The sequence below is a fragment of the Typopeltis vanoorti genome, chromosome 26 (assembly GCF_054136105.1).
Source record: "Typopeltis vanoorti isolate ZY-2024b chromosome 26, IOZ_Tvanoo_1.0, whole genome shotgun sequence".
Lineage (NCBI taxonomy): Eukaryota > Metazoa > Arthropoda > Arachnida > Uropygi > Thelyphonidae > Typopeltis > Typopeltis vanoorti.
The window spans coordinates 5,846,061-5,873,117 of NC_143574.1; the positions used below are offsets into that span (position 1 = coordinate 5,846,061).

General features: G+C 36.7%; 1 protein-coding gene across 4 annotated transcripts in view; it reads left to right on the plus strand.

Moving 5' to 3' along the window:
* The window catches only part of LOC150092284 (tyrosine-protein phosphatase Lar-like), a 1,042,795-nt gene that overhangs the window by 895,591 nt on the left and 120,147 nt on the right, over nucleotides 1–27,057 (plus strand). For all 4 annotated transcript variants that reach the window (XM_090415047.1, XM_090415048.1, XM_090415049.1 and 1 more), the window contains exons 27-28: nucleotides 10,795–10,908; nucleotides 23,982–24,145. In XM_090415047.1, the coding sequence (XP_090271173.1) occupies nucleotides 10,795–10,908; nucleotides 23,982–24,145 (278 nt within the window). The remainder of the gene's footprint in view (nucleotides 1–10,794; nucleotides 10,909–23,981; nucleotides 24,146–27,057) is intronic.

Sequence of the window (27,057 nt, forward strand, 5' to 3'; positions counted from 1 at the left end):
AAGTGCACTCTAGTTGCTTCTTTAACTCCATCCACCTATCTAATTCTTGTTCTTCCTCTTCTCCTGCTTCCATCAACTTTAGCAAGCATCATCATCTTCTCCAGACTGTCATTTACTTGCATAATATGTCCGAAGTATGACACTTTTTGCTTGATTATCATAGCTTCAAGGGAGCAATCTGGCTTTATTCTGTCTATCACTGATTTATTGATTTGCTTTGCAGTTCATGGTATTCTTAGTAAGCGTCTCCAAACCCATAATTCAAATGCATCTATCTTCCTTCTTTCACTCTTTCTCAGAGTCCAACTTTCACATCCATACAGTACCACAGGGAATACCATTGCTTTCACAATTCTGATTTTTGTTGTGAGGCTAATATGTTTATCTTTAAAGATCTTGTTTAAATTTATCATTGCTTTTTTTCTGAATAATAATCTTCTTCTTCTAACTTCTTCGGTACAATAACCATCTTTATCAGTTCAGGATCCTAGGAACACAAAATTGTTATCTGCCTCCATTTTCTTCCCATCTACTTCAAAATCATTAAGTTCACATGTTGCCATAACTTTTGTCTTTTTGAGGTTAGGTTTAAGACCACATTTAGCACTTTCTTCTTTAACTTTCATAATAAGTTCTTTCAAATCTTCTTTGCATTCTGCTAGCAAGGTGGTATCATCTGCATACCTCAAATTATTAATATTTTTTCCACCAATTTTAATTCCAACTGAAGACTCCTCCAGCCCTGCCATTCTTAAAATGTATTCACCGTAAAGGTTAAACAGGTACGGAGATAAAATACATCCTTGTCGCACCCCTTTACCTATTGTGAAATACTCAGTTTCTCCAAGATCTGTTCAGACGGTAGCTTCTTGTTCATAATAAAGATTCCTCAGAAGGATAATGAAATGTTCTGGGACTCCCATTGTTCTTAACACATTCCACAGTTTCACATGATCTACAGAGTCAAAAGCCTTGCTATAGTCAAGGAAACAAAGGTAGACATTCTTGTGATATTCCTGTGCTCTTTCTATTATCCATCTCGCCACATTGGCGATTTGATCTCTTGTTCCTCTGCCTTTTCAAAATCCTGCCTGTTCATCTGGCATTTCTCTCTTAATGAAAGGCAAGACATACCTTTTAGAAAATCATGCAGTATCCTATGGAGTATTACATTACTGTCAACCCATTGCTTAATTCTGCCTTTTATCAATTTCTACAATTCTTTAACCACCACTCCTGAGATATTGATTGTCCTATAATTTTATACCTTTGTATTGGAGCTGCCTTTATACAACAGAACTGTTTTTCCCTCTTTCCACTCCCTAGACACCTTTTCAGAACTGAGGTTTAAATTAAACAGCTTAGTCATGGGAATGCCAATTCTTTTGCACATTTCCTAATTCATGGACTAATATTCAATCTAATCCCATGGCCTTATTTACATTATGGTTCTACAATATCGTAGCAGTTCCAATCAATCTGCCTCTATTCTGACATCAGTTAATGTCACATCTGACATTGTAATATCTCCATTCAGATGGAATATTCTTGCAGAATAATCTCAATAACTCAATTCTTTCATATACTTATGTTACCTCCCTCCATCAGTACTCCTTAAAGTTATCCTTCCATAGTCTTACATAGTTTTAATTACCACATAGCCAAATCACTCATTAGGATTGAGTTTATTTAGTATAATCTGGTTTTGTTTCTTCCTTACAACACCAGTCATCCCTTTCTTGCCTTTCCTTTCTGATATTCTTTCATTTTGTGTACCATCCACAAAAGCTGCTGCACATCCATCTAATTCCTACCAGATTTATCCTCCTGAATCTTGATATTCAGTTTGATACTACATTCTTCAATTACCACTTTGACCATCTCCCATACACTGCTAACATCTTTCCCATCCAACTCTTATGCCATGGCTTTGCATCAAGCTGGCTCCTCAGTTTGTCACTCATTCACTTGCTTGACAATTTCAAATAAACTCTTCTTAATTAGCTAAAGGTTCTGCATGTCTGCCATTCTCCCTAGTCAGTATCACGTTGCTCTTACCAGTCAGGGGTAATGTAGCTACCAAGTTCTCTGATGTTATCACTAGATTCACCTTCTGAACTGCACATTCCCTCCATTCTCTGATACTTTCTTGTCAGCTGTAGCAATTTCATTTCCTTCCTTCCCCATAATAGTCATATGCCTTTTACTCATGCTAATTTATTGATGCATACCAACAACATTCCATCATGTCTCCTGTCACATGTCTTTTACCCTTGCTAATTGCTGATGCATACCCACGACATTCTCCATCATGTCTCCTGGCCTGTAGCAACAGCTAACTATATATATGTCATCCTGTTGGCTGTTATCTCACATTAGCTAGCTTCGATTAGCTAGGGTGCACTGCTTTGTATATCTCTGTTTTGCTGATATGTACTCCTACTTTTTTGACTTCAGTTCTTCTACCATGATTAGGACATCCTTTCCTTTATTCTGTTCACTCTATCTCTCTTGCATCCTATTCCTTTTAACTATTTCATTCTCCATCAAAGACCTCTCATCAATGCCTCTATTTTTTAGCCAAGCTAAACTAACCAATACCAAAAATTCCTTTCCATATTCTGAATGCTTCTGACATTAGTACACATAAGCTGCAGTACTCACCCCCTTTGTTTCACAACCTGTCTCACATGTTTATTGATCCCACTCAATTTTAAAAGCTGAGGAACAACATTTAGAATACTTTGATCTTTCTCTCTCACTCTCCTATAGAATGCGTACACACTCTCTTCTGCATTCTCTCTAAATACTCTAGTTTCCCTGATCCCACACTTGGAAACTCTCTCTGAACAGTACTTTCCTGAGAAAGTATCATTCAGAGACACTTAACTCTGAATGCATTGAAATACAACTGCCTCAGCCTTATACAAATTATTTTGTCTGTTGAACTCACTGCACACATCCACAAGTTTCCCACGTTTCCTCCTATACAACCTATGCATTGACTCATTTGCAATCATGAGTCTTTATATCTGCTCACCTCTATAATGCCATTTTACAGCAGCAGCAGACTCAATTTTTACTCTCTCTCACTGTTCTTCGTTGCTTGTATAACTCTGTTATAACTTTGTGCAGACTTGTCATGCACTAGATCATTTGTACTTTTCAAAAAAAAATCTCTTTCACTTTATCTCTCTGCATCCCAACAGCATCTCTAACAACCTTAATCTAAACCCCCCCCCCCAGGAAAACAATTTCATCATGCTCTCCTTAAACACTCATTTTAACATGTATTCTCCATACCACTCCTTGAATTCATTGACCATTCGTGCTCTCACCACTCTATCAGGCAGTGCATTCCACGGTTCTCCCACCCTTCATGCAAAGCAACCACTCCTCACCCTCTTGCTCACAGCTTCCTTTCGTAACTTCAAGGGATTGCCTCTTGTCATTGCTTGTTCCTGCTGATCCACCAAGTGAAAGAACTTCCCAGAATATCCCCTTGCAATCCATTGACAATGTCACTGATATAAAGGTTAAAAAATACAGGGGTGCTTAAGGGACAAAGCTGTATAACTGAGAGGAGACCTCCACATAGCCTTTAAAGGAATGCGGAGAACCGACCAGGGCTTCTGACCTAATGTCCAATCCTCACCTTCTCGTGGTGCACCCTGTTGGGTATCTACTTTGATACTGAACGAACGAAGATGGGCTGGCAATTTGGGATTTAGCCAACCAAATTGTATTCTTATCGGTTAAACCAAAATAAAAAAATGATGGTACAACATGACAAAATTTCATGCCGGCTGGGGCGTCGCCCGGTTAAACAAGGCCCCCGTTGTTTTCGCCAGGGAACCAGGGCGAACAGCGAAAAGTCAGCTACTGGAACAAATCTGAAAACAAACCCCAACTCAACATCACCAGAGTTAAAGATCGGTACTATCAACATAAGAAGCCTGAATGGCAAAGAAATGGAGCTAGCTGAGGAATTAGATAAGTACCAGATCGACATAATAGGAGTGACTGAAACAAAAAAGACCAAAACTGGTGAGATCTTTCTGAGCAATAAATACAAAATGTTATATTCAGGCAATGACAATCAAGGAAAAGAAGGAGTAGCCATAGTATTCAACACAAAATATGAGGCTAATCTTCTTGAATGGCAGTCAGTCTCAAGTAGAATAATGTGGGCAAATATGAGAATGGGGAACTGGACAATGAGACTTATTTGTGCCTATGGTCCCACAGAAGGCTCTACTAAGATAGAAGTGGAGGAATTTTTTGAGGCTTTAGAAAAAGCAACTGACACAATGAAAAAGGAAAAGTTGGTCCTTGTTGGGGATCTAAATAGCAGAGTAGGAAATGATTGTGAGACATACAAAAATATTTTGGAAAAATTTGGAGAAAAGAGCAAAGCTAATAATAATGGCAAATATCTGTTGGATTTCTGCTCAGGACATGGACTGGTTATTACTAACACCATGTTCCAACATAAAAATGTGCACAAATTCACATGGAGAGAAGAGGCTAGGAATAAGAAAAGTCTCATTGACTATGTTATTGTTGATAGTGATGTTTTCTCCCTGGTGCAGGACACCAGAGTGTACAGAGGATTTGAAATTGGAAGTGATCACTATTTAGTCTTGAGCAGGATAAAATTGAATTTCATATTGAAAAGAATAACATGTAAGAAAGTTTTAAAGCGAATAAAAGTTGAGCAGCTCTCAGATGTGAACTGTAGACTAAAATACAGAAAGATTATTGAAAAGAAAATGAAAGAGTTTGAGAACAGGAATCAAACCTTGGAGATTCAGTGGCAAACTCTGAAGAAAACATTGATTGATTCTGCCAGAAAGGCATGTGGTGAGGTTGTGTGCAAGGATAAAAAAATCAGAACTCCCTGGTGGACACAGGAAGTTAAAGAGGCAGTGAAGGAAAAGAAGAAAGCATATCAAAAGTTCCTGGCAAATAAGTCAGCTTTTACTCTTACAGAATACAGAGACAAATGTAAGAAAGCTAAACAGTGTGTAAAACTAGCTAAACAAAAGTCATGGGAGGACTTTGGCAAGAATATAGAAAATAAATATCAAGAAGGTGGCAAAATATTCTGGAGGTTGTTGAAGAAACTTGGGAATGGAGGAAAGAGTGCTGTAAAAGGAGTTAGAGATGATAAAGGTGACATGAAAACAGGAGAAAAAGATATCCTTGAAGTATGGAGTAATTACTTTGAAAAACTGCTAAATGAAACAAGCAGTGATGACAGCACAGTGATAAAAAACACTGACCAGGCATGCAGTCAGGAATACATATCCATACTTGAAGTAGAAAAAGCCATCAAAGGCTTGAAATGTGGAAAGGCAGCAGGAGTAGATGATATTCGGCCAGAAATGCTGAAGTATGGTGGTATAAAAGTCTTACAGTGGCTGCACTGCATAGTTCAGAAAGCCTGGACAGAGGGACAAATTCCCGATGATTGGAGTGGAGCTCTCATAGTACCCATATATAAAAAGGGAAATAAAACTGAATGTGAGAATTACAGAGGTATTTCCCTACTGAGTGTTCCTGGCAAGATCTATGCAAGTATACTTGAGAAACAGTTGAGAAGAATTGTGGAAGAAAAGCTTGGTGAAGAAAAAGCTGGAATCAGGCCAAACAGAGGCTGTCAGGATCACATCTTCACTTTACAACAAATAGTCGAGAAAGCATGGGAATATAACAAAGATCTGTATTTAAGCTTTGTCGATTTGGAAAAGGCATATGATAAGGTGCCAAGAGAGAAGCTATTCAATACGCTGCAGTTATATGGTGTGAATGGGGCATTATATCAAGCAATACTTAGTCTTTATTTGAGTTGTAAGACAGCAGTTAGAATTGAAGGAAGTACAGGGAGATGGTTTAATGTTAAATCTGGTGTGAGACAAGGATGTACATTATCCCCTCTGTTATTCATTATCTATATGGATCACATTATGAAGGAAAGTGGTATTAAACCTGATATCAAAATTGGAGATGTTAATATCAGCTGTTTTTTGCTTTATGCAGATGATGTTATACTTCTAAATAAATCTGCTACAAGTCTGCAAGATTCTCTGACTAAATTGAATAGCTGTTGTAATAGATATGATATGAAGGTCAGCAATAAAAAGACAAAGACAATGAAAATAGGCAGAATCATTGAAAATGTCAACTGTGTTGTGATTGGAGAACCTGTGGAACAAGTAAAACATTTCAGCTACTTAGGCACGATTTTTACTGAAGATGGTAAATTAAATATAGAAATAGACAACAGAATCAGCAAAGCTGGTATGGTAGGAAGTCAATTGAATAAATTCATATGGAATAAGAGAGAAATTAGTCGGAACACTAAATTAGCTGTATACAAGACAGTGTTGAAACCAATTTTAACTTATGGATCTGAGAGCTGGGTCAGAAGTAAAACACTTGACCAACGACTAGAGACTGCAGATATGAGAGTCCTGAGAAAGATTAGAGGCGTGAACAGATGGCATCAATGGCAATATCATATTAAAAATGAGGATATTAGGAAAGAACTTGACATTGTCAGCATCCAGGAATGCATTAGCAGAGCTAATCTCAGATGGTATGGTCACTTAAATAGAATGAGAGAGGAAAGATTAGCAAAACAAGTGTTCTCTGCCAGGTTGGCAGGAAACGACCCAGAGGAAGACCAAGATATAGGTGGATTGATACAGTACAAAGTGCCTTAGACGATAGAAATGCAAGATCTGATAGGTGGAGTCTTGACAAGTAACAGACTGATTTGGAGGAAAATTGTAGATAGGATGTTAGTAATGATGTAATTTTTTCATGTAGTACTGTCATATCCTGTACACCCCTTGAGGGTACATGTCAGGAATTTGATGATGATGATGATAATACAGGTACCAGTACTGAGCCCTGTGCATCCTTCTGCTTCCTTGATATTGCACCATACACAACTCTGATACCTATCAGACAGCCGATCTTGAATGCAGTTGACTAACATGACATATAAACCCATGTGCTGTAACTTAAATATCAGCATATCATGTGGCATCCTATCAAATGCCTTTGCAAAATCTAAAAAAATGGTAGTGTATGACTTTCCCTCATCAACTGCTCTTTTCACTTTATTATAAAAGGCAATCATATTACTTAAGCAAGAGTGCCCCTTGACATATTCATGTTGATTCTCACAGATGATATTACCCTCATCTGCCCAAAGCTGTATAGACCCTCACTAATTTCTGCAAGACCGTAACAACTACTGATGACACACAAACTGGCCTATAATTTGACACTTCCAGGCTGCTACTGCCCTTATGCAATAGCACTATCTTACCTTCCCTCCATTCCTTGGGTACCTTTCCCATAACCAGACTTTCATTGAAAAGCCAGGTCGATGGAGCTGTCAATTCTTCAGCACATTGTCTGAAAACTCATGGTGAAATACTATCCAGTCCCATTGCTTTACTGATATCCAGAGTACTCAGTATTTGGAACATACTCTTCTCCTGCACCTCAAACCTGCCCTATCCTTCTAGTATTAAAACTTACTTCTCCAGGATGAAATACTCCAATAAAGTGTTCATTGAACAACTCCACTATGTCCTCTGCATCAGTCACTCTATTCCCATTTTTATCGGACAGTGTTATTCTTCCACAATCATTTCTCCTCCTTTAGCCACATAGCTAAAAAATTCCCTAGATTTTCTTGGGATCTTAGTGCCAATCTCTTCTCATATTCCACTTTTGCCTTCCTCACCATACTAGTCACTCTCCTGGCCTGATGCATCTACCCTCCACCCCTCTCCTTATATCTCTTCCATAATTTCTTTTTCACCTGCAGTTCCTGTTTGATATTGTTTGTCATTCACTTTACACCAAATTGTGTCCGCTTCTTCACTTGTAGAATACAGCTTACTATTGCTGCTAACAAATATTCCTTCACAATTTCCCAAGCACTAATAGTATACTGGCCTTCCAATTCCACCCTCCATGGAACTGCCCCAAGTTGATATCTAAGACTATTATAATCACCTGCCTTATAATTCGACATACGTTCCCTTTTCTTTCATACTCCTGCATATCATTCATCTTCCATGTCAAAACAACATGGTCACTCTCTCCAATTGGGGGGGGGGGGAAGAGATGTCATCTCAATTATTATCAGCTCTTCTGATGCTATGACCAAATCCAAAACTGTTGAACCTTTTGTTCTCTCTGTTACATGATGCCTAAGACAATTGTCCCCCAAGAATTCTAGAAATTCCATTCACTTATTACTGCATACATTTTCCTCTTCCCAGCTTATACTGCTATAGTTAAAATCTTCCATAATAATCATTCTTCTCATGGTGAAATACTCACCATGAGAAGAATGGTGAACTTGAAAACTGTTGAACCTCTTGTTCTCTGTATTACATGATGCCTAAGACATTTGTCCCCCAAGAATTCTAGAAATTCCATTCCCTTATTACTGCATACATTTTCCTCTTCCCAGCTTATACTACTATAGTTAAAATCTTCCATAATAATCATTCTTCTTGCACTTGAAAACTGTTGAACCTCTTGTTCTCTGTATTACATGATGCCTAAGACATTTGTCCCCCCCCCCCCAAGAAATTCCATTCCCTTATTACTACATGCATTTTCCTCTTCCCAGCTTATATGCTATAGTTAAAATCTTCTATAATAATCATTCTTCTTGCACTTGCCAAGCTCAACTGCCTAAACATCTCCTGCTCCCCACTCTCTGTAATCATTGACTTGTAGCAACACCCCACTAAATATCCTGTCTTGCCCACCTCTACCTCACACCATATGCTTTCAAAACCATTAGTGTCACTGCCTTCCAAAGCCTCAACTCTTGGAGGACATAAGTCATCACTTATCATAAGCAGTACTCCACCACCGCGTTTTCCTTTCCTATCCTGCCGAAAAATGCTGTACCCTGCTACTTCAATTCCTGATATTATATCATCTTCTGGCAACCACGTCTCAGTGATCCCAATAATCTTTGGCCATGCTGACACTATCAGTGCCACCAATTCATCTCCTTTATTCTGGATACTCCTGGCATTAGTATAAAGCATAAAAATTTCACTGCTTCTATATTTATCATTATCCCCTCCAGACCCCACTGGACTCAGTGCTACCTGATGTTATCCCCCTTCCCCCAGGCACCCATTCCCATAAGAGGCCATCCCTGCTACTATCCACCCTGGGAACTCTAGCATATATACTCTTGTCTTTTTTTTTTTTTCTGGAAAGGGAGAGCCTAAGTTTTTTTGTAGGAATAAACCTCCATATTAGCATTGATATCCTCAGTTTCAGAGTTGTCATAAATTGTTCCTTTCATCTTAGATGAGAAGTTGCTACCAAATGTACTATAAAGTGCTTGGTTTTCATTAATAATTAATGTATAGTAATATATATAATACAGCTATTTTTAATTGAATAACTTTTTTATTATGTATTATGCCCTCAAAAGATTGCAAACCTGTTGTTAGTGTGTTAGTACTATGAATGGGCTGTAGATTAGTTAATCTGGAAATCCTGCTCTAATGACCAAACAGACATTTTTTCAAGTAATTTTAAGTTTCCATTCAATTAGTAAACAGAACATTAGCCACACACACACGCGCACACTGAATGAAAAAATTCATGTAACCTGAATAAAGACATTTACAAACATCCATGCCTACGGTAGGTTCAATCCTACGGCCTGTTGGTTGGAGAATGGATATGCTATCCATTCAGCTAGCATCTGGCAAGAATGATTTGGTTTATTAGTGTGAGAAATGTGATTATCTTTGCTAATATTTAATTCTATTGGTCATTTGTTGAATTTGATAATTCAAACATTGGTATTGAAATAAGAACCTTTTTAGTGATATAAAGTAAAAATAATAACTTTATAATAATAATAATATTATAACTTTATAATAATATAAAGTTATATTATTATAATATAATATAATAATATTATAATAATATTATAGATGAGAAGTTGCTACCAAACGTACTATAAACTGCATTTTATAGTACACTTGGTAGCAATGTACTAGCAATGACTGAGTTTTTTTTTTTTTTTTAGGAATGGGGATGATTAGGTTTCTGAGTATCATAAAAATGTTAAAACATTTTATTGATATAAAACATACAGGCTTGAAAGAATTTTTCAAAAATTGTACCGACATATCCACTGGTTTATTAGTGACCTTTTACCAAAAATAAATTAGTTTTGTAAGACTATACACTTTTTTATATAATGTTCGTCAAGTAGCTTTATTTTATTATCCTACATGTTTTGTCAATTTTTTTCTATCGGCATCTTCAGGGAACACAAACTAGTAAGCTATATGAAGGTAACAGACTAGGTTATAACTGATGGTTCTAATTCATACAAAAAATTAGTATTGTTCAATATTAATTTTTTGTATGAATTAGAACCATCAGTTATAACCTAGTCTGTTACCTTCATATAGCTTACTAGTTTGTATTCCCTGAAGATGCCAATAGAAAAAAATTGGCGAAACATGTAGGATAATAAAATAAAGCTACTTGATGAACATTATATAAAAAAGTGTATAGTCTTATAAATAATAGTCAAGAAAAAATTCAACACAAATTAGTTTTGTATTTTACCTATACAATAAACTTTTCTCTCAACATACTGAGTTTTCAATGGGAATTTATTAGCAATGAAGAATTCATTATTTCATATTCAGTTAGTTGATATTTTTGATTATTTTAATTAATGCACAGTATAACTTTTAAATTCTTATATAGTGTGATCAGTACTGGCCATCTCGAGGAGCTGAAACATATGGTGTGATGCAGATAACTCTTATTGATGTTCAAGAGGTTGCTACTTATTGTATCCGTACCTTCCAGATTCAACGGGTAAGAAATTTGTAACTTAATATTATTATGTGACACTCCTAAGGAGTCCAAATACTCATCACAAGAGAATACCCTGCAACATACAATTCCACTACACTACTTAATTTTCCCTCTACGCACAGTACTGCTATCCACCATCTATTTATTTTTGACAACTTCTGTCAAAAAAAAAAAAATACAAAAAATTAAATCTAATAAATCTAATGTATAACAAATGTTGGAGAATTTTTATTTAAAAAGTTGACCAAAGATAACTGCAAGTTCAATTTTTATTTTATTTTATTATTTTTGTTATTAAAATCATTCCACTTCTCTGACATTATTCCACTGAACAGAAGAAAATTTAACCAGATTCAGTAACCATTGTGCCATTGTAAAAAAAAAAAATTTAAACTTTATACTGTCATGTACTTTATGTAGCTAGCATTAAACCACTATACATGCCCATGCATGACACTGTTGTGTTGTCTTGTGACCTTTCATATGGTGTGGACTCAGTTTGAAAACTGAGTCCACACAATATGAAGCAGTACTTCAAAAATCAATAAATAATTATTGATAAAAATGCATAGTCTGTCTTTCGAGTACATACTACAAAACTAAAAGAAGAAATTAATAGCATAATAAAGTTTGAAAAGTAAATTATACTTGACAATAAATTATATTCTTGCTTGAACAAAGAAACCTTGCACATGAAATCACATCATGACTATGCTACATTATCAAATATAATGTATTTTGTAACCAAGCAACAAAAAAAAAAATATTGCTACAACAATCTTTTATCCTCTTATTCTGTACTATAGAGCACATACTAACTAGTGACCTAGAGGAGCTAAACCACTTCTTTGAGAAGTGTCTTATTCCAAGCACTACCAAGACTGAAACATGCTGTTTCCATTTGAACAATAGCATAGCATGTGACATCTTAAGAATGCCACTAAATGAGAAAATACTACTGCACAATTTTAATTCAAAGTATCTGGGCACAGCCCTAGACAGAACTCTCTCCTTTAATAGACATCTCTCCAATATTGCTGTCAAACTGAGGACTAGAAATAACATACTGCATAAACTTGCTGGAATAACCTGGAGAGCTTGTGCTTCCATATTAAGGACATTTGCTCTGGGCCTCGTTTACTTAACTGCTGAATACTGCTCAGCTGTCTGGCTGAACAGTGCACACATTAAATTAATTGATACCATCCTGAATCAGACAATGCGTATCATTTTTGGAACAATAAAGACTACTCTATTATTTTGATGGTTAATATTTGGTCCTTTTCACTAAATATGATACATTATATTGGATTTATTGGACCATGGTTTAAATAAAACATGTGTACATAATCCTTGACAAGTTTTGCCAGCTGGGGTCTGTTTGGCTTTATCAAGACGGGTAAGGTTATACTAACATTAAATGCTAACAAAAGAATGCAGTAACGACTTAAAGAAAATGTTGAAAGTTTATTTTTCACTTGGTTAGACTATAATAAATTTAGTTTAATCCTTTATCCAAGTGTGAGCAAACAAAGTTTGCACCTGAAAGTATCTTCAGGACTGGTGGTACAATATCGGGCAACTCGTTGCAAAGGTGGAGCAAGCTAACCTCACTCTTAACTCAGTATCTCCCATAATGCAAAACACATCTCCTTGTGGATATGTCTAATGTTATGCATTAAGGGATAAAGATAAAGGATTAAACTAAATTTATTATAGTCTAACCAAGTGAAAAATAAACTTTCAACATCTTTCTCTAAATCCAGAGTAATTTATTAAAGAGGTGGCACACCGTTTGGCAACTCCTATAGGTAGAGATGACCTGCTAATGCTTCTGCCTGGTATCTCCACTTGGGCCTGGCTCCCACTGAAGAGACCTCAATAAAGGTCAAAACTAGTCTGGGTAGTGGCCCTTCCCTTAATGCATAACATTAGACATATCCGCAAGGAGATGTGTTTTGCATTATGGGAGATACTGAGTTAGGAGTGATGTTAGCTTGCTCCACCTTTGCAAAGAGTTGCCCAGTGTTGTACCACCTTACCCCAGTCCTGAAGATACTTTGAGGTGCAAACTTTGTTTGCTCACACTTGGATAAAGGATTAAACTAAATTTATTATAGACTTTAAAAAAATTTAAACAAATTGAAGAGCACACGTGACATCAAAAGCATAAAGTATGGAGACTTAGTCATCGTTATTAAACCACGTTTTGTAATTTTTTGCATAACTGAGTTCTGCTAAACATAATGAATTAATTAAGTTTTTCCAAATATCTTTTAATATTATCCCTTGGTTTCTATTGAGGTTGTCTTCTGTCCATAGTACTACTGCAGCTTCTTTAAAGGTTCTACATCTGTAATCCTCTTCAATGTATGGCATCGAGCTGTTGTCCCAATCTATGGAATGGTTTGAAATTGAGAAATGATGTGCTAATCCTGAGGTGTCTGTTCTGTTATTATTTACATCACCGACATATTCCTTCTTTCGGATTTCTAGGCTTCGTGGAGTTTGGCCTATGTAAGTCAGTCCACACGAACATGGTATGCTGTAAACTCCTGTGTAAACTCCTGTGTAGAAAGCAATGAGTGCCATGTAGTTAAAAAAACAGTTAAACAAATTGAAGAGCATGCATGACATCAAACGCATAAAGCATGGAGACTTAGTCATTGTTATTCAGTATGTTTAGCAGAACTCAATTACTCAAAAAATTATAAAATGCGGTTTAATAACAATGACTAAGTCTCTATGCTTTTGATGTCACGCGTGCTCTTCAATTTGTTTAACTGTTTTTTAAGTTGTTACTGCATTCTTTTGTTAGCATTTAATGTTTGTATAAGCTTACCTGTCTTGATAAAGCCAGACAGACCCCAGCTGGTGAAACTTGTCGACGATTATGTACATATGTTTTATCTAAACCATGGTACAATAAATCCAATATAATGTATCATAACTACTCTATTATATTGCCTACCAGTTCTGAGCCACATACAACTGCCACAACTACGACCAAGACAACCTGATTTGCTGGAATCCACTGCTCCCTATACACTCTGATATTGATAGCTTTACATTAAAGAGGCTTAAATCAAGACATCCGCCTATTATAATGGCTCAACGACTTGTCACTAAAGTGTATGATGCAACAGTAGCATGACAGATAGAATGGACTGTCCAAACCCCACTAATCCAGAGCCCCAAACAGTCCTCCTTCAGGGTTTGACCTACCTCTAAAAATATGGACCTCCCTAAATAGGGTTCACACCAACCATGGTAGAGCATAACGTGTCACAAGATGAGTTTGGTCTTATTCCCCAAGTGAACCAAACTCATCTTGTGACACGGGACCTGTAACTGACTTTAACTTTATAACAGTTTTTACAGATGCTGTTGATTGGCTGTCGAACTTAGACATTCAATTTTAATTTTATGATTATTTGTATATTTTTATATGTATATATGACTACAGTGTCACTTTGCACTATTGTATTCTTTTATACATCTTTTATGCATTTTATTGTCTTGTACGTCTTTTTTTTTTGTGTGTGTGGGGTGGCATATGCATGTATTCTTCTTAGCCAAATGCTAAATAATAATAATAACATATTATGTTTGCAACTTCATACATAACATATATATTGCCTATATTTTAACACAGCTTAGTTGGTATGACATGTACAGATGGCTGAAAATTCTTTGTTCTAATCTTATAAACACAAACAAAATTGTGTTGAAGTGTGTGAAGTAGGTGCCATAAGAATTATGTAAAAAATGTGTTTTTGAATTCTTCCTTTCTGAACAAAAACTAAACTTTCCATTATAGGTTATGACCATGGATATAATTAAACAAGTTGGTCAGAAAAAAATTTTGACCATATATTCTCTGTTCTAAAACGTTGTTATTATTACAGCATACTGTTATAGCACTTAGCCAAATGACTCCACCTCCTGCAATGAGTCATTTGGTTAAGTGCTATAATACCTGTCATAGCTTCATTCACAATTATTATTATTATTATTATTCAGGCCTCCAAGGAGTCAAAAGACTCATCGTGGGAGGTCCTTCCTAAGAACATAAAGTCTGTCAAGACTCATCAAGGGGAGGTTCCCCCTAAGAAACACAAAATCTTTCATACCACTCCTTAAACTCATTGACCGTTCTCGCCCTCACCACTCTATCAGGCAATGCATTCCATGGCTCAACCACCCTCCATGCAAAGAAACCACTCCTCACCCTCTTGCTCACAGTTTCCTTTCGTAACTTCCAGGGATGGCCTCTTGTCATCACTCCTTCCTGCTGTTCAACCAAGCGAAAGAACTCCCCAGTGTCAACCCTGTAACCACCTCTCAACAGTTTAAAAGTCTCAATCATATCACCTCTCCTCCTTCTATCCACCAAACTCTGCAGTCCACATTCTCTCAGCTGATCCTCATAACTATCCTTGTACAGTCCTGAAACCATCTTTGTCATCCGTCTTTGTATCCTTTCCACAGTTAATTTATCCCCTTCAAATCCTGGGGACCAAATCTGAGAACAATAGTCCAAGTGTGGTCTGATCAGAGACTTATACAACGGAATGATAACCCTCTTATCTCTGCAGGTCAGTGTCCTTCTCATAATAGCAGCAATCCTCTGTGTTACCTTCACGACCTTTGCAATATGTCCCCTAAACTTCAGGTTTCTATCAATCATCAACCCCAGATCTCTTGTCTTCCCAACTTCCTCCAGTATAACTCCTCCCATAGAGTATGCAGCATCCCATTGATGTTTCCCAAACCTCAAGACCTTACATTTTGCTACATTAAACTGACATCCTCATTCATTTGCCCATCTATCTAGCTTATTTAAATCCTCTTGCAGGACTACCACATCTGCACTATTACTAATAATCCTTCCCAGCTTCGCATCATCCGCAAACAACTGAATATCCCCCTGCAATCCACTGGCTATATCATTGATATAAAGGTTAAACAATATAGGTCCTAGTACTGAGCCCTGTGGGACCCCACTTGTAATCCTCTGCCTCCTGGAAACTGCTCCACCATACACAACTCTCTGATACCTATCAGACAGCATTCCTGAATCCAGTTGACCAATCTGACATCCAGACCCATGTGCTGCACTTAAATATCAGCTTATCATGTGGCACCCTGTCAAATGCCTTCGCCAAGTCTAAGAAAATTGCAGTATATGCCTTTTCCTCATCTAATGTTCTTGTAACTTTATTATAAAAGGCTAGCATATTGCTAAAATAAGGGCGTCCTTTCACAAATCCATGTTGATTCTCACAGATAACATTACCCTCATCTGCCCAATGCTGTATACGGTCCCTCACTACTTTCTCCAATATCTTAACAACTACTGATGACACACAGACTGGCCTATAATTAGACACTTCCAGTCTGTTACCACCCTTATGCAATGGCACTATCTTACCTTCCTTCCATTCCCTGGGCACCTTTGCCAAAGCCAGACTTTCATTGAAAAGCCACGTTAATGGCACTGTCAATTCCCTAGCACATTCTCTCAAAACTCGTGGTGAAATACCATCCAGTCCCACAGCTTTACTGACATCCAGAGTACTCAGTATCTGAAACACACTCTCCTCCTGTACCTCTAGACCTCGAACCAGTTCTATCCCTCTAGCATTAAAACTGACTCCTCTAGGATGAAATACTCCAATAAAGTGTTCATTGAACAATTCCACTATGTCCTCTGCATCAGTCACTCTATTCCCATTTTGATCCCACAATATCATTCTTCCACAGTCATTTCTCCTCCTACTGGCCACATAGCTAAAAAATTCCCTAGGATTTTCTTTGGATCTTAGGGCCAATCTCCTCTCATATTCCAGTTTCACTTTCCTTACCACACTAGTCACTCTTCTGGCCTGTGTCTTATATTCCTCATGCATCTCTTCACCTGTCTCCTTATATCTCTTCCATAGCCTCTTTTTCGCATGCAATTCCTGTTTAATATTGTTTTCCACATTACTCCAAATTGCGTCCTCTTCTTCACTCGTGGTATACAACTTACCATTGCTGATAACAAATATTCTTTCACAATTTCCCACGCACTAGTGATTTCCCGGCCTTCCAATTCCTCCCTCCATGAAACTTCCCGAAGTTGATGTCTAAGACTATTATAATCACCTGCCTTATAATTCCACATAAGTTCCCGTCTCTTTGATACTCCTGCATGTCTATTCATTTTCCAAGTCAACACCATATGGTCACTCTCTCCAACTGGTGGGAGAGACGTCAACTCAGTTATTATCAACTCTTCTGATGCTATAACCAAATCCAAAACTTTTGAACCTTTTGTTCCCTCTGTTACATGTTGCCTAAGACATTTGTCCCTCAAGAATTCTAGAAATTCCATTTCCCTATTGCTACATGCATCTTCCTCTCTCCAATTTATACTACTGAAGTTAAAATCTCCCATAACAATCATTCTTCTTGCACTTGCCAAACTTAGCTGTCTAAACATCTCCTAGTCCCCATCCTCTGTGCTCCTGGTTCTGTAGCAACACCCCACTAAATATCCTGTCTTGCCTACCTCTACCTCACATCATACGTTCTCAAAATCATTTGTCTCACTTCCTTCCAAATTCTCCACTCTTAGAGGACATAGGTCATCACTTATCATAAGCAGTATCCCACCACCACGCTTTTCCCTCCTATCCTGACGAAAAATGCTATACCCAGCGACTTCTATTCCTGTTGTTATATCCCCTTCTGCAACCACGTCTCAGTGATCGCAATAATTTTTGGCCAGGCCGATGCTATCTGCGCCACCAATTCCTCTCCCTTATACAATGCTCTCTGAAAGATGCATTCACAACCCTGCTGCTTGTCTCTCTATTCAAAAACTAATATTTATAAGTGCCTTTCGTTAACTTGTATGTCTCAATAATTTCATCCATTTATGTACCAGGCCTTGCAATTTACACTTCCAAAATCAATCTTGCATAGCTTACATTTCCACAGCCCTAAAATTATCTTTGTTAATTATTACTATTACTATTATTACGGGCGACTCCAGGGAGTCCTTAGGCTCATCGAGGGAGATGGTGAAAGTTTATTTTTCACTTGGTTAGAGTATAATAAATTTAGTTTAATCCTTTATTAAAGTGTGAGCAAACAAAGTTTGCGCCTGAAAGTATCTTCAGGACTGAGGTAAGGTGGTACAACACCAGGGCACTCGTTGCAAAGGTGGAGCAAGCTACCAACACTCTTATCTCAGTATCTCCCATAATGCAAAACACATCTCCTTGCGGATATGTCTAATGTTATGCATTAAGGGAAGGGCCACTACCCAGACTAGTTTTGACCTTTATTGAGGTCTCTTCAGTGGGAGCCAGGCCCAAGTGGAGATACCAGGCAGAAGCATTAGCAGGTCATCTCTACCTATAGGAGTTGCCAAACGGTGTGCCACCTCTTTAATAAATTACTCTGGATTTACAGAAAGATGTTGGAAGTTTATTTTTCACTTGGTTAGAGTATAATAAATTTAGTTTAATCCTTTATCTAAGTGTGAGCAAACAAAGTTTGCACCTGAAAGTATCTTCCTGATACTTTCAGGCGCAAACTTTGTTTGCTCACACTTGGATAAAGGATTAAACTAAATTTATTATCATCAAGGGAGACCCTAAACATCATGTCCACACAACTATACGACATTCTCACAGTATCTATCATACCTTGCCTTGAACTCACTCACCATCATAGCACCCACAACAGACTCTGGCAGCTTATTCCACTCATTTACCACTCTAAAAGTAAAGAACCCAGTTCTAACACCCCTGCTAACCACACTCTTGCCCAGCTTCCATAGGTGTCCCCTAGTTCTCCCACCACCAGTCCTGATCTCAAAAATATCCTCTGAATTAATCCTGTAGAAACCCTTTAGCAATTTGAATGTCTCCCCTTTTCTGCCTATCAACTAATTTCTGCAACCCACAAATCTTCAACCTGTTCTCATATGGTTCATTCTATAGACCTGCTATCATCTTAGTCACTCGCCTCTGGATCCTTTCAACCTCCTCCCCATCAAGTAGGAACCTAGGTGACCAAATCTGGGCACAGTAGTCGAGATGAGGTCTTATCAAGGCTCGGTACAGAGGTACAATAACTTGCTTGTCTCTGCTCGTTAAGGTATTTTTCAACAACCAAGTGAGTTGATGAGCTGATTTAGCTACTTTTGCAACGTGCCCCCTAAACCATCTCCCTATCCACCAACACTCCCAAGTCCCTGACCTCATCAATCTCCTGGAGTACAATTCCACCAATGTGATATACTGCTGCTAATCTTTTCACCCCAAAATGCATAACCTTACATTTTGTCACATTAAATTGACATCCATTCCCCTTAGCCCAGAACTGCAATCTATCCAAGTCTTCCTGCAAGATTTTGACATCTTCTGCATTCACTATTGCTCTACCCAACTTTGTATCATCAGCGAACAAATGAACTGTTCCTCTTAGATCCTTCCCTATATTGTTAATTAACAAATTAAACAGCAGTAGCCCAAGAACAGAACCTTGCGGCACACCACTAGTCAAAGGCCGTCTTTTGGACTCTACTCCTGAATAAACTACTCTCTGATATCTCTCCATCAACCTTACACCTATCCATCTCACCAACCCTATATCCATTCCCATATATTGTAGTTTACGGATTAGAATTCCATGTGGTATCCTGTCAGATGCCTTAGCCAGGTCCAGCAGTATCACTGTAAACCCATTACCCTTATCCAGTTCAGCCGTCACTGTGTTATGAAACTTGAGAAAGTTATTGAGGCATGATTTACCCTTCACAAAGCCATGCTGTCCCCCGTACAGTATCTCATTTTCATCAATCCATTCCTGTATTTTTCCTTGACTACTTTCTCCAAGACCTTGACAACAACTCCTGATATGCTGATCGGTTGATAATTTGCAACCATAGTCTTGGATCCTCCTTTATGCAGTGGAACTATTTTCCCCTCTTTCCACACCTTCGGGACTAAACCAGACCCGAGACTGTTATTTCTTTTAACCTATTTTTTCTATTATTTCTTTCTAAGATTTACACATCACCATGAAAAGTGCATCCTGACCTGCACATAATAGTGCAGGCATGATATGATGAGAAGAACAAACACCTTCTAGCCTGCTCTTTCAACATCGTCATCTCTGAACCCCAAAGTGCAGAACATTGTATTTAGCTTCATTCACCTTTTCTTCTCAAATTTGCATAATTTGATCATTTACATTTGTATCATATCATTTTATACAGGTTATTAATACAGATGAAGAAATAGAAGATTCTATGAAACATTAGAATCCACATTCAGTAATTCTAAAGAATTCTACATAATTATAATGGGTGATTTTAATGCCAAAATTGGAAGCAGAAATGACCATCTGAACTCCATTGGTAAATTTGGACAGAGGAATGAAAGAGGAGAAAGACTTGTTGAATTTGCAGAAGAAAATGACCTCTTTATTATGAACAGCTTTTTCAAGAAGAAAATCAACCGAAAATGGACTTGGAGAAGCCCAAATGGACAAACTTACAATGAAATAGACTTCATCCTCTCTAACAGAAGATATATAATAAATAATACCGAAGTGCTTAATAGATTTAACACAGGAAGTGACCACTGACTAGTAAGGGCAAAAGTATGGATCAACAAAAAATGGGAATGGAATAAACTCATAAGAAAAAAAGTCCAATTTAGTGAATCTACAAAACCTCTACCACAATAAAAGCTGTTATAGAGAATCACTCAAAAATGAACTAAAAAAATTAAACACAGTTACTACCATCGATGATGCTAATGAAATATTAACAAAATCTATCTTGAATTGTGCACTAGAAATAGGAGGTGTAAAAAGGCACCAAGGAGAGGAAAATACTAAGACAGGAAACCTTAGATCTGATGAAGAAAAGAATAGATATGAAAAGAGATCTGAATGACTCCAATAAAATAGAATATGCGGAAATTTGTAAAACTATACGTAAAAGGATGAAACATGAAATTAGATCATATAATACTAGGAAAATTAAAGAAACAATAGAAAACAACAGTAATATGAAGGTCCTAAGACAAACATTAAAAGTTGGAACAAAGGAAATAGCTGCTGTAAGAGGAAAAAATGATGAACTGATAAAAAATAGAGATACAATAATCAAAAGAATTCAGGAATTTTATACTGAACTCTATATAGGAAGACAAAGACCGGGACATCCAAGAATCATCTATGGATTACTCAAGTGAGAAAGAACATGATGCCCCTGAGATATTACAAGGTGAAGTGGAAATGGCACTGTGGGAAATGAAAAATGGAAAGGCCCCAGGAGAAGATGGAATTATTAGTAGGCTTCTTAAAACTGGGAGGAAGACCTGTCATCAAACAGTTGAGTAAACTCTTCAATAAATGCCTAAAACAGAGAAAAATTCTGAAAAATTGGAATAATTCACTTCTAATATTAATTTTTAAAAAGGGCAATAACGAAGAAATTAAAAACTACAGACCTATAAGCCTACTCCCACCATATATAAAGTTTTCACAAAAATTATAAATAATAGAATAAAATCTAAACTAGAGGGAATGCAATCCTGTGAACAAGCTGGATTTAGAAAGAATTACAATACTTTGCCCATATTTGCACATTAAGACAGCGCATTGAAAAAATCAATTGAATACAATAAACCCTTATGTCTGGCCTATATAGACTATGAAAAAGCATTTGATTCAGTTAAAACATCTGCAACAGTAAAAGCACTTGAAACCCAGGGAACTGAGAAACCATATATTGAAACACTAAAACATATTTACAATAATGCAATTTCTGTAATTAAATTATATGAAAACAGTGAAAAGTTCCCAATACAAAAAGGCATTCGACAAGGCGACACCATATCTCCCAAATTATTTACAGCTGCACTAGAGGAAGTCTTTAGAAGCCTTGATTGTGAAACAAAAGGAATAAACATAAATGGAGAAAGGCTGCATCATCTGAAATTTCCAGATGATATTGGCCTGATAGCAGATAATCTTGAAGATCTGGAAGAAAGGCTAAATCAGCTAAACGAAGCCTCCAGAGAAATTGGGTTAAAAATAAATAGAGAAAAAAAAACAAAAATAATGATGAATAAATACATAAACCATAGAACTATCAAAGTTTAAAACCATGAATAGAACAAGTTACTTCATATGTATATTTGGGCCAATTGTTTTTTTGTATTTGGGCCAATTGCAATTTCTTTGAGGAGTGCCAAAGAAAAGAGATTGAATGAAGAATTCACCTTGGATGGATGGCTTATGGGAAAATGAGAGACATATTCAGAAGTGACATCCCTATGAGTCTAAAAAGGAAAGCTTTCGACCAGTGCATACTTCCTGTCCTAACATGGAGGAGAAACATGGACTTTAACAGAAGCCCTAAACAAAAAGCTGAGAACAACACAACATCACATGGAAAGAAGTATGCTAAAAATAACATTAAGAGATAGGAAGACAAATATAAAGGATCCAGAGACGAGTGACAATATCAGGGCTTTTGAATGCTGGCTATGGAGACAGAGATGTTGAAGAAATGTGGACTGCAGAGTTTGGTGGATATGATAGAGACATTTAAGTTAGTGAGAGATTTTATCAGATGGATCTAGATAGGATTATAAAAAGAGTAGAAGGTGAGAGGGGAAAACTAGAAGGCATCCCTGGAAGTTATGTAAGAGTGCAGGGAGAGGAGTGTGAGGAGTAGATTTTAAATGGAGAATTGTCAGTGAATTGAATGCATTACCAGAATGTGTTGTTAAAGATTTTAATATTATATATTAAAATATAATTCTGTATGATAAATATGTTGTCAGTTGAATGAACCTTCCACAACAAGTCTGCTGGCTCCATGGAGGGTGCAATAATAATAATAATTATTATAATATATATTTTATACTTATGTCGCTTGACAAGTTTAAAGTAAAGTGCAGAAAAGCAAAGTGATGCTGTGAATAAGTTTATCATTCAAATATTTAATATTTTCCTTTTAAGAATAACAAAAAAATCTTGACAGGCAGTGTATCCTAAATGGAATGACTTGCTTTACACTTACCTTACAAGATTGAGTCTTTTTTTCAAATAAGAGAATTATTTGATCGTATGAAAGTTCATTCATAAATCATAATACATACTTGTATGTCTGTGTAAAGACTAGAAATAAGACTTGCTGATAAGTTTAGCTCATTTTTATCTATTTGAATCATTTTCATTCAATCAGTCTTTTTTTTTTTAAAAAAAAGAAGTTAATTATTGCAACAAAGTCCTGTGTCTTCCTTGTAATATCCTTGAAATGCAATTCTTTCTAATTCCTTTGAAACCATACTATAATCACCATTCCTATACCTATTATTATTCCCTCCAGACTCCGCTTGACCCTACAGTATACCATACATTCTCCCATCTATGAAGCGACTTTTCCCCACAAGAGATCGTCTACTGTGGCAACTAATTTCCCTGCTCTGACACTCTTAATTGCTCAGAGAACAACCTCCCAAGGCTATTAAGTTGTGTGTGTGTGTGTGTGTGTGTGTGTGTGTGTGTGTGTGTGTGTGTGTGTGTGTGTGTGTGTGGAATAATCTATCATTAGATACACTTCAATCTAATGATGGATAATTCCACAAAGAGCTGTCATGTGAAAAAAAAATCATTAAACTTCTGTCTCAGTCCTCATCTGCACCCCACATGTGTGGAATTTTAATAGATATGAAATGTGATAGGTATTTATGTATAAGTATCAATAAATACCTAGGGGCCTCACTTTATTCACTCATACTTAACTATTTTGTTGTGAGCTTGCTATAATGTCAGCCTGTTTTATGTAATCCTAATAGATGATAATGTATTTTAATATTATTAAATTATATTAATTAATGTAAAAAAATTACTATCTATATATATATTCTCTGACTAGACTAGATTGAAAACCTACACAAACACACACATACATATGTATTTTATTAATTTAAATTATGGTTTTAGTCATATTAGCCTTGTTTAAATTTCTGTGATCTATGCTTATTGATTAGCTGGGACATACTACTGATAAAGAGAAAAGAGAAGTGAGACAGTTCCAGTTCACTGCCTGGCCTGATCATGGTGTACCTGATCATCCAACTCCTTTCCTTATGTTTCTGCGCAGGGTACGTGCTATGAATCCTCCAGAAGCAGGGCCTATGATTGTTCATTGTAGGTAAGACAACAATACTTTGGGATAGTCCAATGTTTAGACTGATGAAATTGATAATAAAGCAGTATATATATATATATATATATATATATATATATATATAATTCAAAAAATAATGAAAAAGGATGAAAATTTCAATTTATATTTATTGTAGTTGAAATCCACATATTGTTTTACTGTCTAGTTTTATCTGAAAACTATTATATGTGATAATTAGTTTGCAGTGTTATTATTACCATCATCATCATCAGACTTCCATGGAGTTATAAGACTTGGCACTCAAGGCACTCACTGTCATAAACGCAAAACTCATCAAACGATGCCTAAAATTCATTCAGCATCTCAGCACTCACCATACTCACATGTGCTGCATTCCAATCACCCACCACTCTAAATACAAAAACCTACTCCTCACTCCCTTGTTCACGTCCTCTTTATACATCTTCCAGGAGTGATCCCTTGTTCTCTTTTCTGTCTTGCTCCATTCTATGAAAAATCTCTTCCACATTAATTTGGTAAAAATCACTTACTCTCTCTTTCTGGGTGCTTTTCAGGAACCTACCTATCTCAGTTGATATAGATGAGCCATTTGTTTGAAAACATCTGGGTTTGAATCCTTTCTATGATGTGAGGAACATGTATCAGGTCTTTTCATTCATAGGGCAAATTAGCCAGTCTCATACAGGTGTACAGGTCCTATCCCCTCAGAAAAACTTGGGTTTTCATCCCTCAAAACAGATTAGCTGGTCCCGTGAACACACAGATCTGCAGGTATAAATACTTGCCCTTAGAGGTTGTAGCAGAGGAGCAGCATGCCAATTGCATTAAATTCTCATGATTCCTAATCATGGGACTCTGCCCATCATAAAGGATGGATGGGTTGGAGAAGAAGTGTCTTTTTCAATAGCTTTATCCTTATGAAGTCATGACCAAATCTGTGCACAATAATCCACATATATATGAGCCTTATACAAGGAAATTATAGCCTTCTTACTTCTACATATCAGTGTCTTCCACATCATTGTCATAATTTGTGACATTGTGATGTTCTCACAATTTTAGCATTTTTCTGAATTTGAAAACCTTTGCAACATGAAATTGGCATCCCCACTCACCAAGTCTGTTCAAGTTCTTTCCTACTTTGCATCGTATAGAAACAACTGCACATCCCGATTCAAATCTTTCTCAATATCATTAACATATATGTTAAACAGCAATAGCCCCAAAAAAGATTCTTGAAGTATACAATTAGTGACTTTCCTCTTGTGGGATTATTGCTTCTCCATAAACAACTCAATGATACCTATCAGACAGCAACTCTCCAATTCAATCCACTAATTTATTATCTAACAGAGCCTCTATAGCTCAGTCAATATAGACAAAGCCCTTTGGTCAGAAAGACCTGGGTTTGATTCCCATCTGTGACATGAGGAACCTTTATCTGGTCTCTTTCAATGAAAGGTGAGTTAAACCCCCCCACCTCATACGGAGGTAGAAGTTTGAAGGTGGTCATCAGTCAGTCGTCTTCTTTGTGACTATTTAACTGCCCTCATAGTTGAGAAAGTGCATTCACATATGTATATGCTTCCAAACATAGATGCAATTCTCAAGCTGAAATCACTCAATGCAGGATATTTTTCCATTGGTACCAGTTTCCAAAAGTCAATGCTTATCTCCACCCTTGACTAGAAAATGGGGTCACTTTGAAGGTCACACAACTCCAATTGAATAGTGTCATGCTGCTCTGAAAATGTCGCATTTCATCAACTCCCTGCAGGAAGGAAAATGTACCAAGTTTCCTCTGACTAGGGTGAATTTAAAAACCTTCAGTCAACTTATGAACCCATCTAGTTGTCCAACTAAATCTGAGATTGTTTGGTAATGTCCCTGTAACTACACGTTGAGTTCATTCATGTGGTGTGTGATGTCTGTTAGAAAGGCGAATAAGAATAAGCTGTTAAAATGAGGATCACATAGTTTGGTGATTAGTTCTTTGTTTGTCTTCTCGTGTTCCTCTAAAACTGTTTTATTTCCTTTCTCAAAGCAAAAAACCATTTCAAACAGTTCCCTCTGCTTAGCCAACGTACTTCTGTGTACAACACTAAATCGTCATATTCTGCCTCCATTTCTGTTAGAAAAGAAAGAAACTTGCAGTGTGTCAAGGTCCGATTTCTGCCCTTAATTAGATTCACACACTTCATTACAGTTTTCATATCCTCTATCTCCAGAATTTTACCACACAGAGCCTCCTGATGTATGATGCAGTGCAATACAGGGCAATTGATTCCAGCCTTTCTTAGTAAGCGAACTAAGCCTATTTGAGTACCATGCATTGATTTGGCATGTCACAACAGCTGTGACAACAGATGCGAGATTGTTAATGTCACTAGTACCATTTACAGCCTTCAAAACTCTATCATAAGTGTCTTGATCTTTGGCTGTGTTATGCAATGATGCTAATTCTAGTAGCTCTTCATTAATAACAAAGTCTTTGGAAACATAATAAGTTTAGTTTAATCCTTTTTCCAAGTGTGAGCAAACAAAGTTTGCACCTGAAAGAAACAATTTGAATGAAAATTAGAAGTTGAGCTCTATCTGTTGTCAGTTGATTCATCCAAAGCCAATGAGAAGTAAGTTGATCTGTAATAACACTTTTTAATTTATTTAATATATGAGAACCTATTTCCTCGACTCTTTTTGTTACAGTTTTTTTTTATAGTGGGACGTTTTCAAACTCACTGGCAATTTTATCTTCCCCAAATGCACGTGCCATTTTCACAGAACACTGTTTTACAAATTCACTATCAGATAATGATTTTTTTGCTTTTGCTATCTCTGCACTTGCAACAAACAATGCGAAGAGTGAGCTTTTTTTGTATTGATGTTGGTTTAGTAAAAATAGATTTCTGAGCACT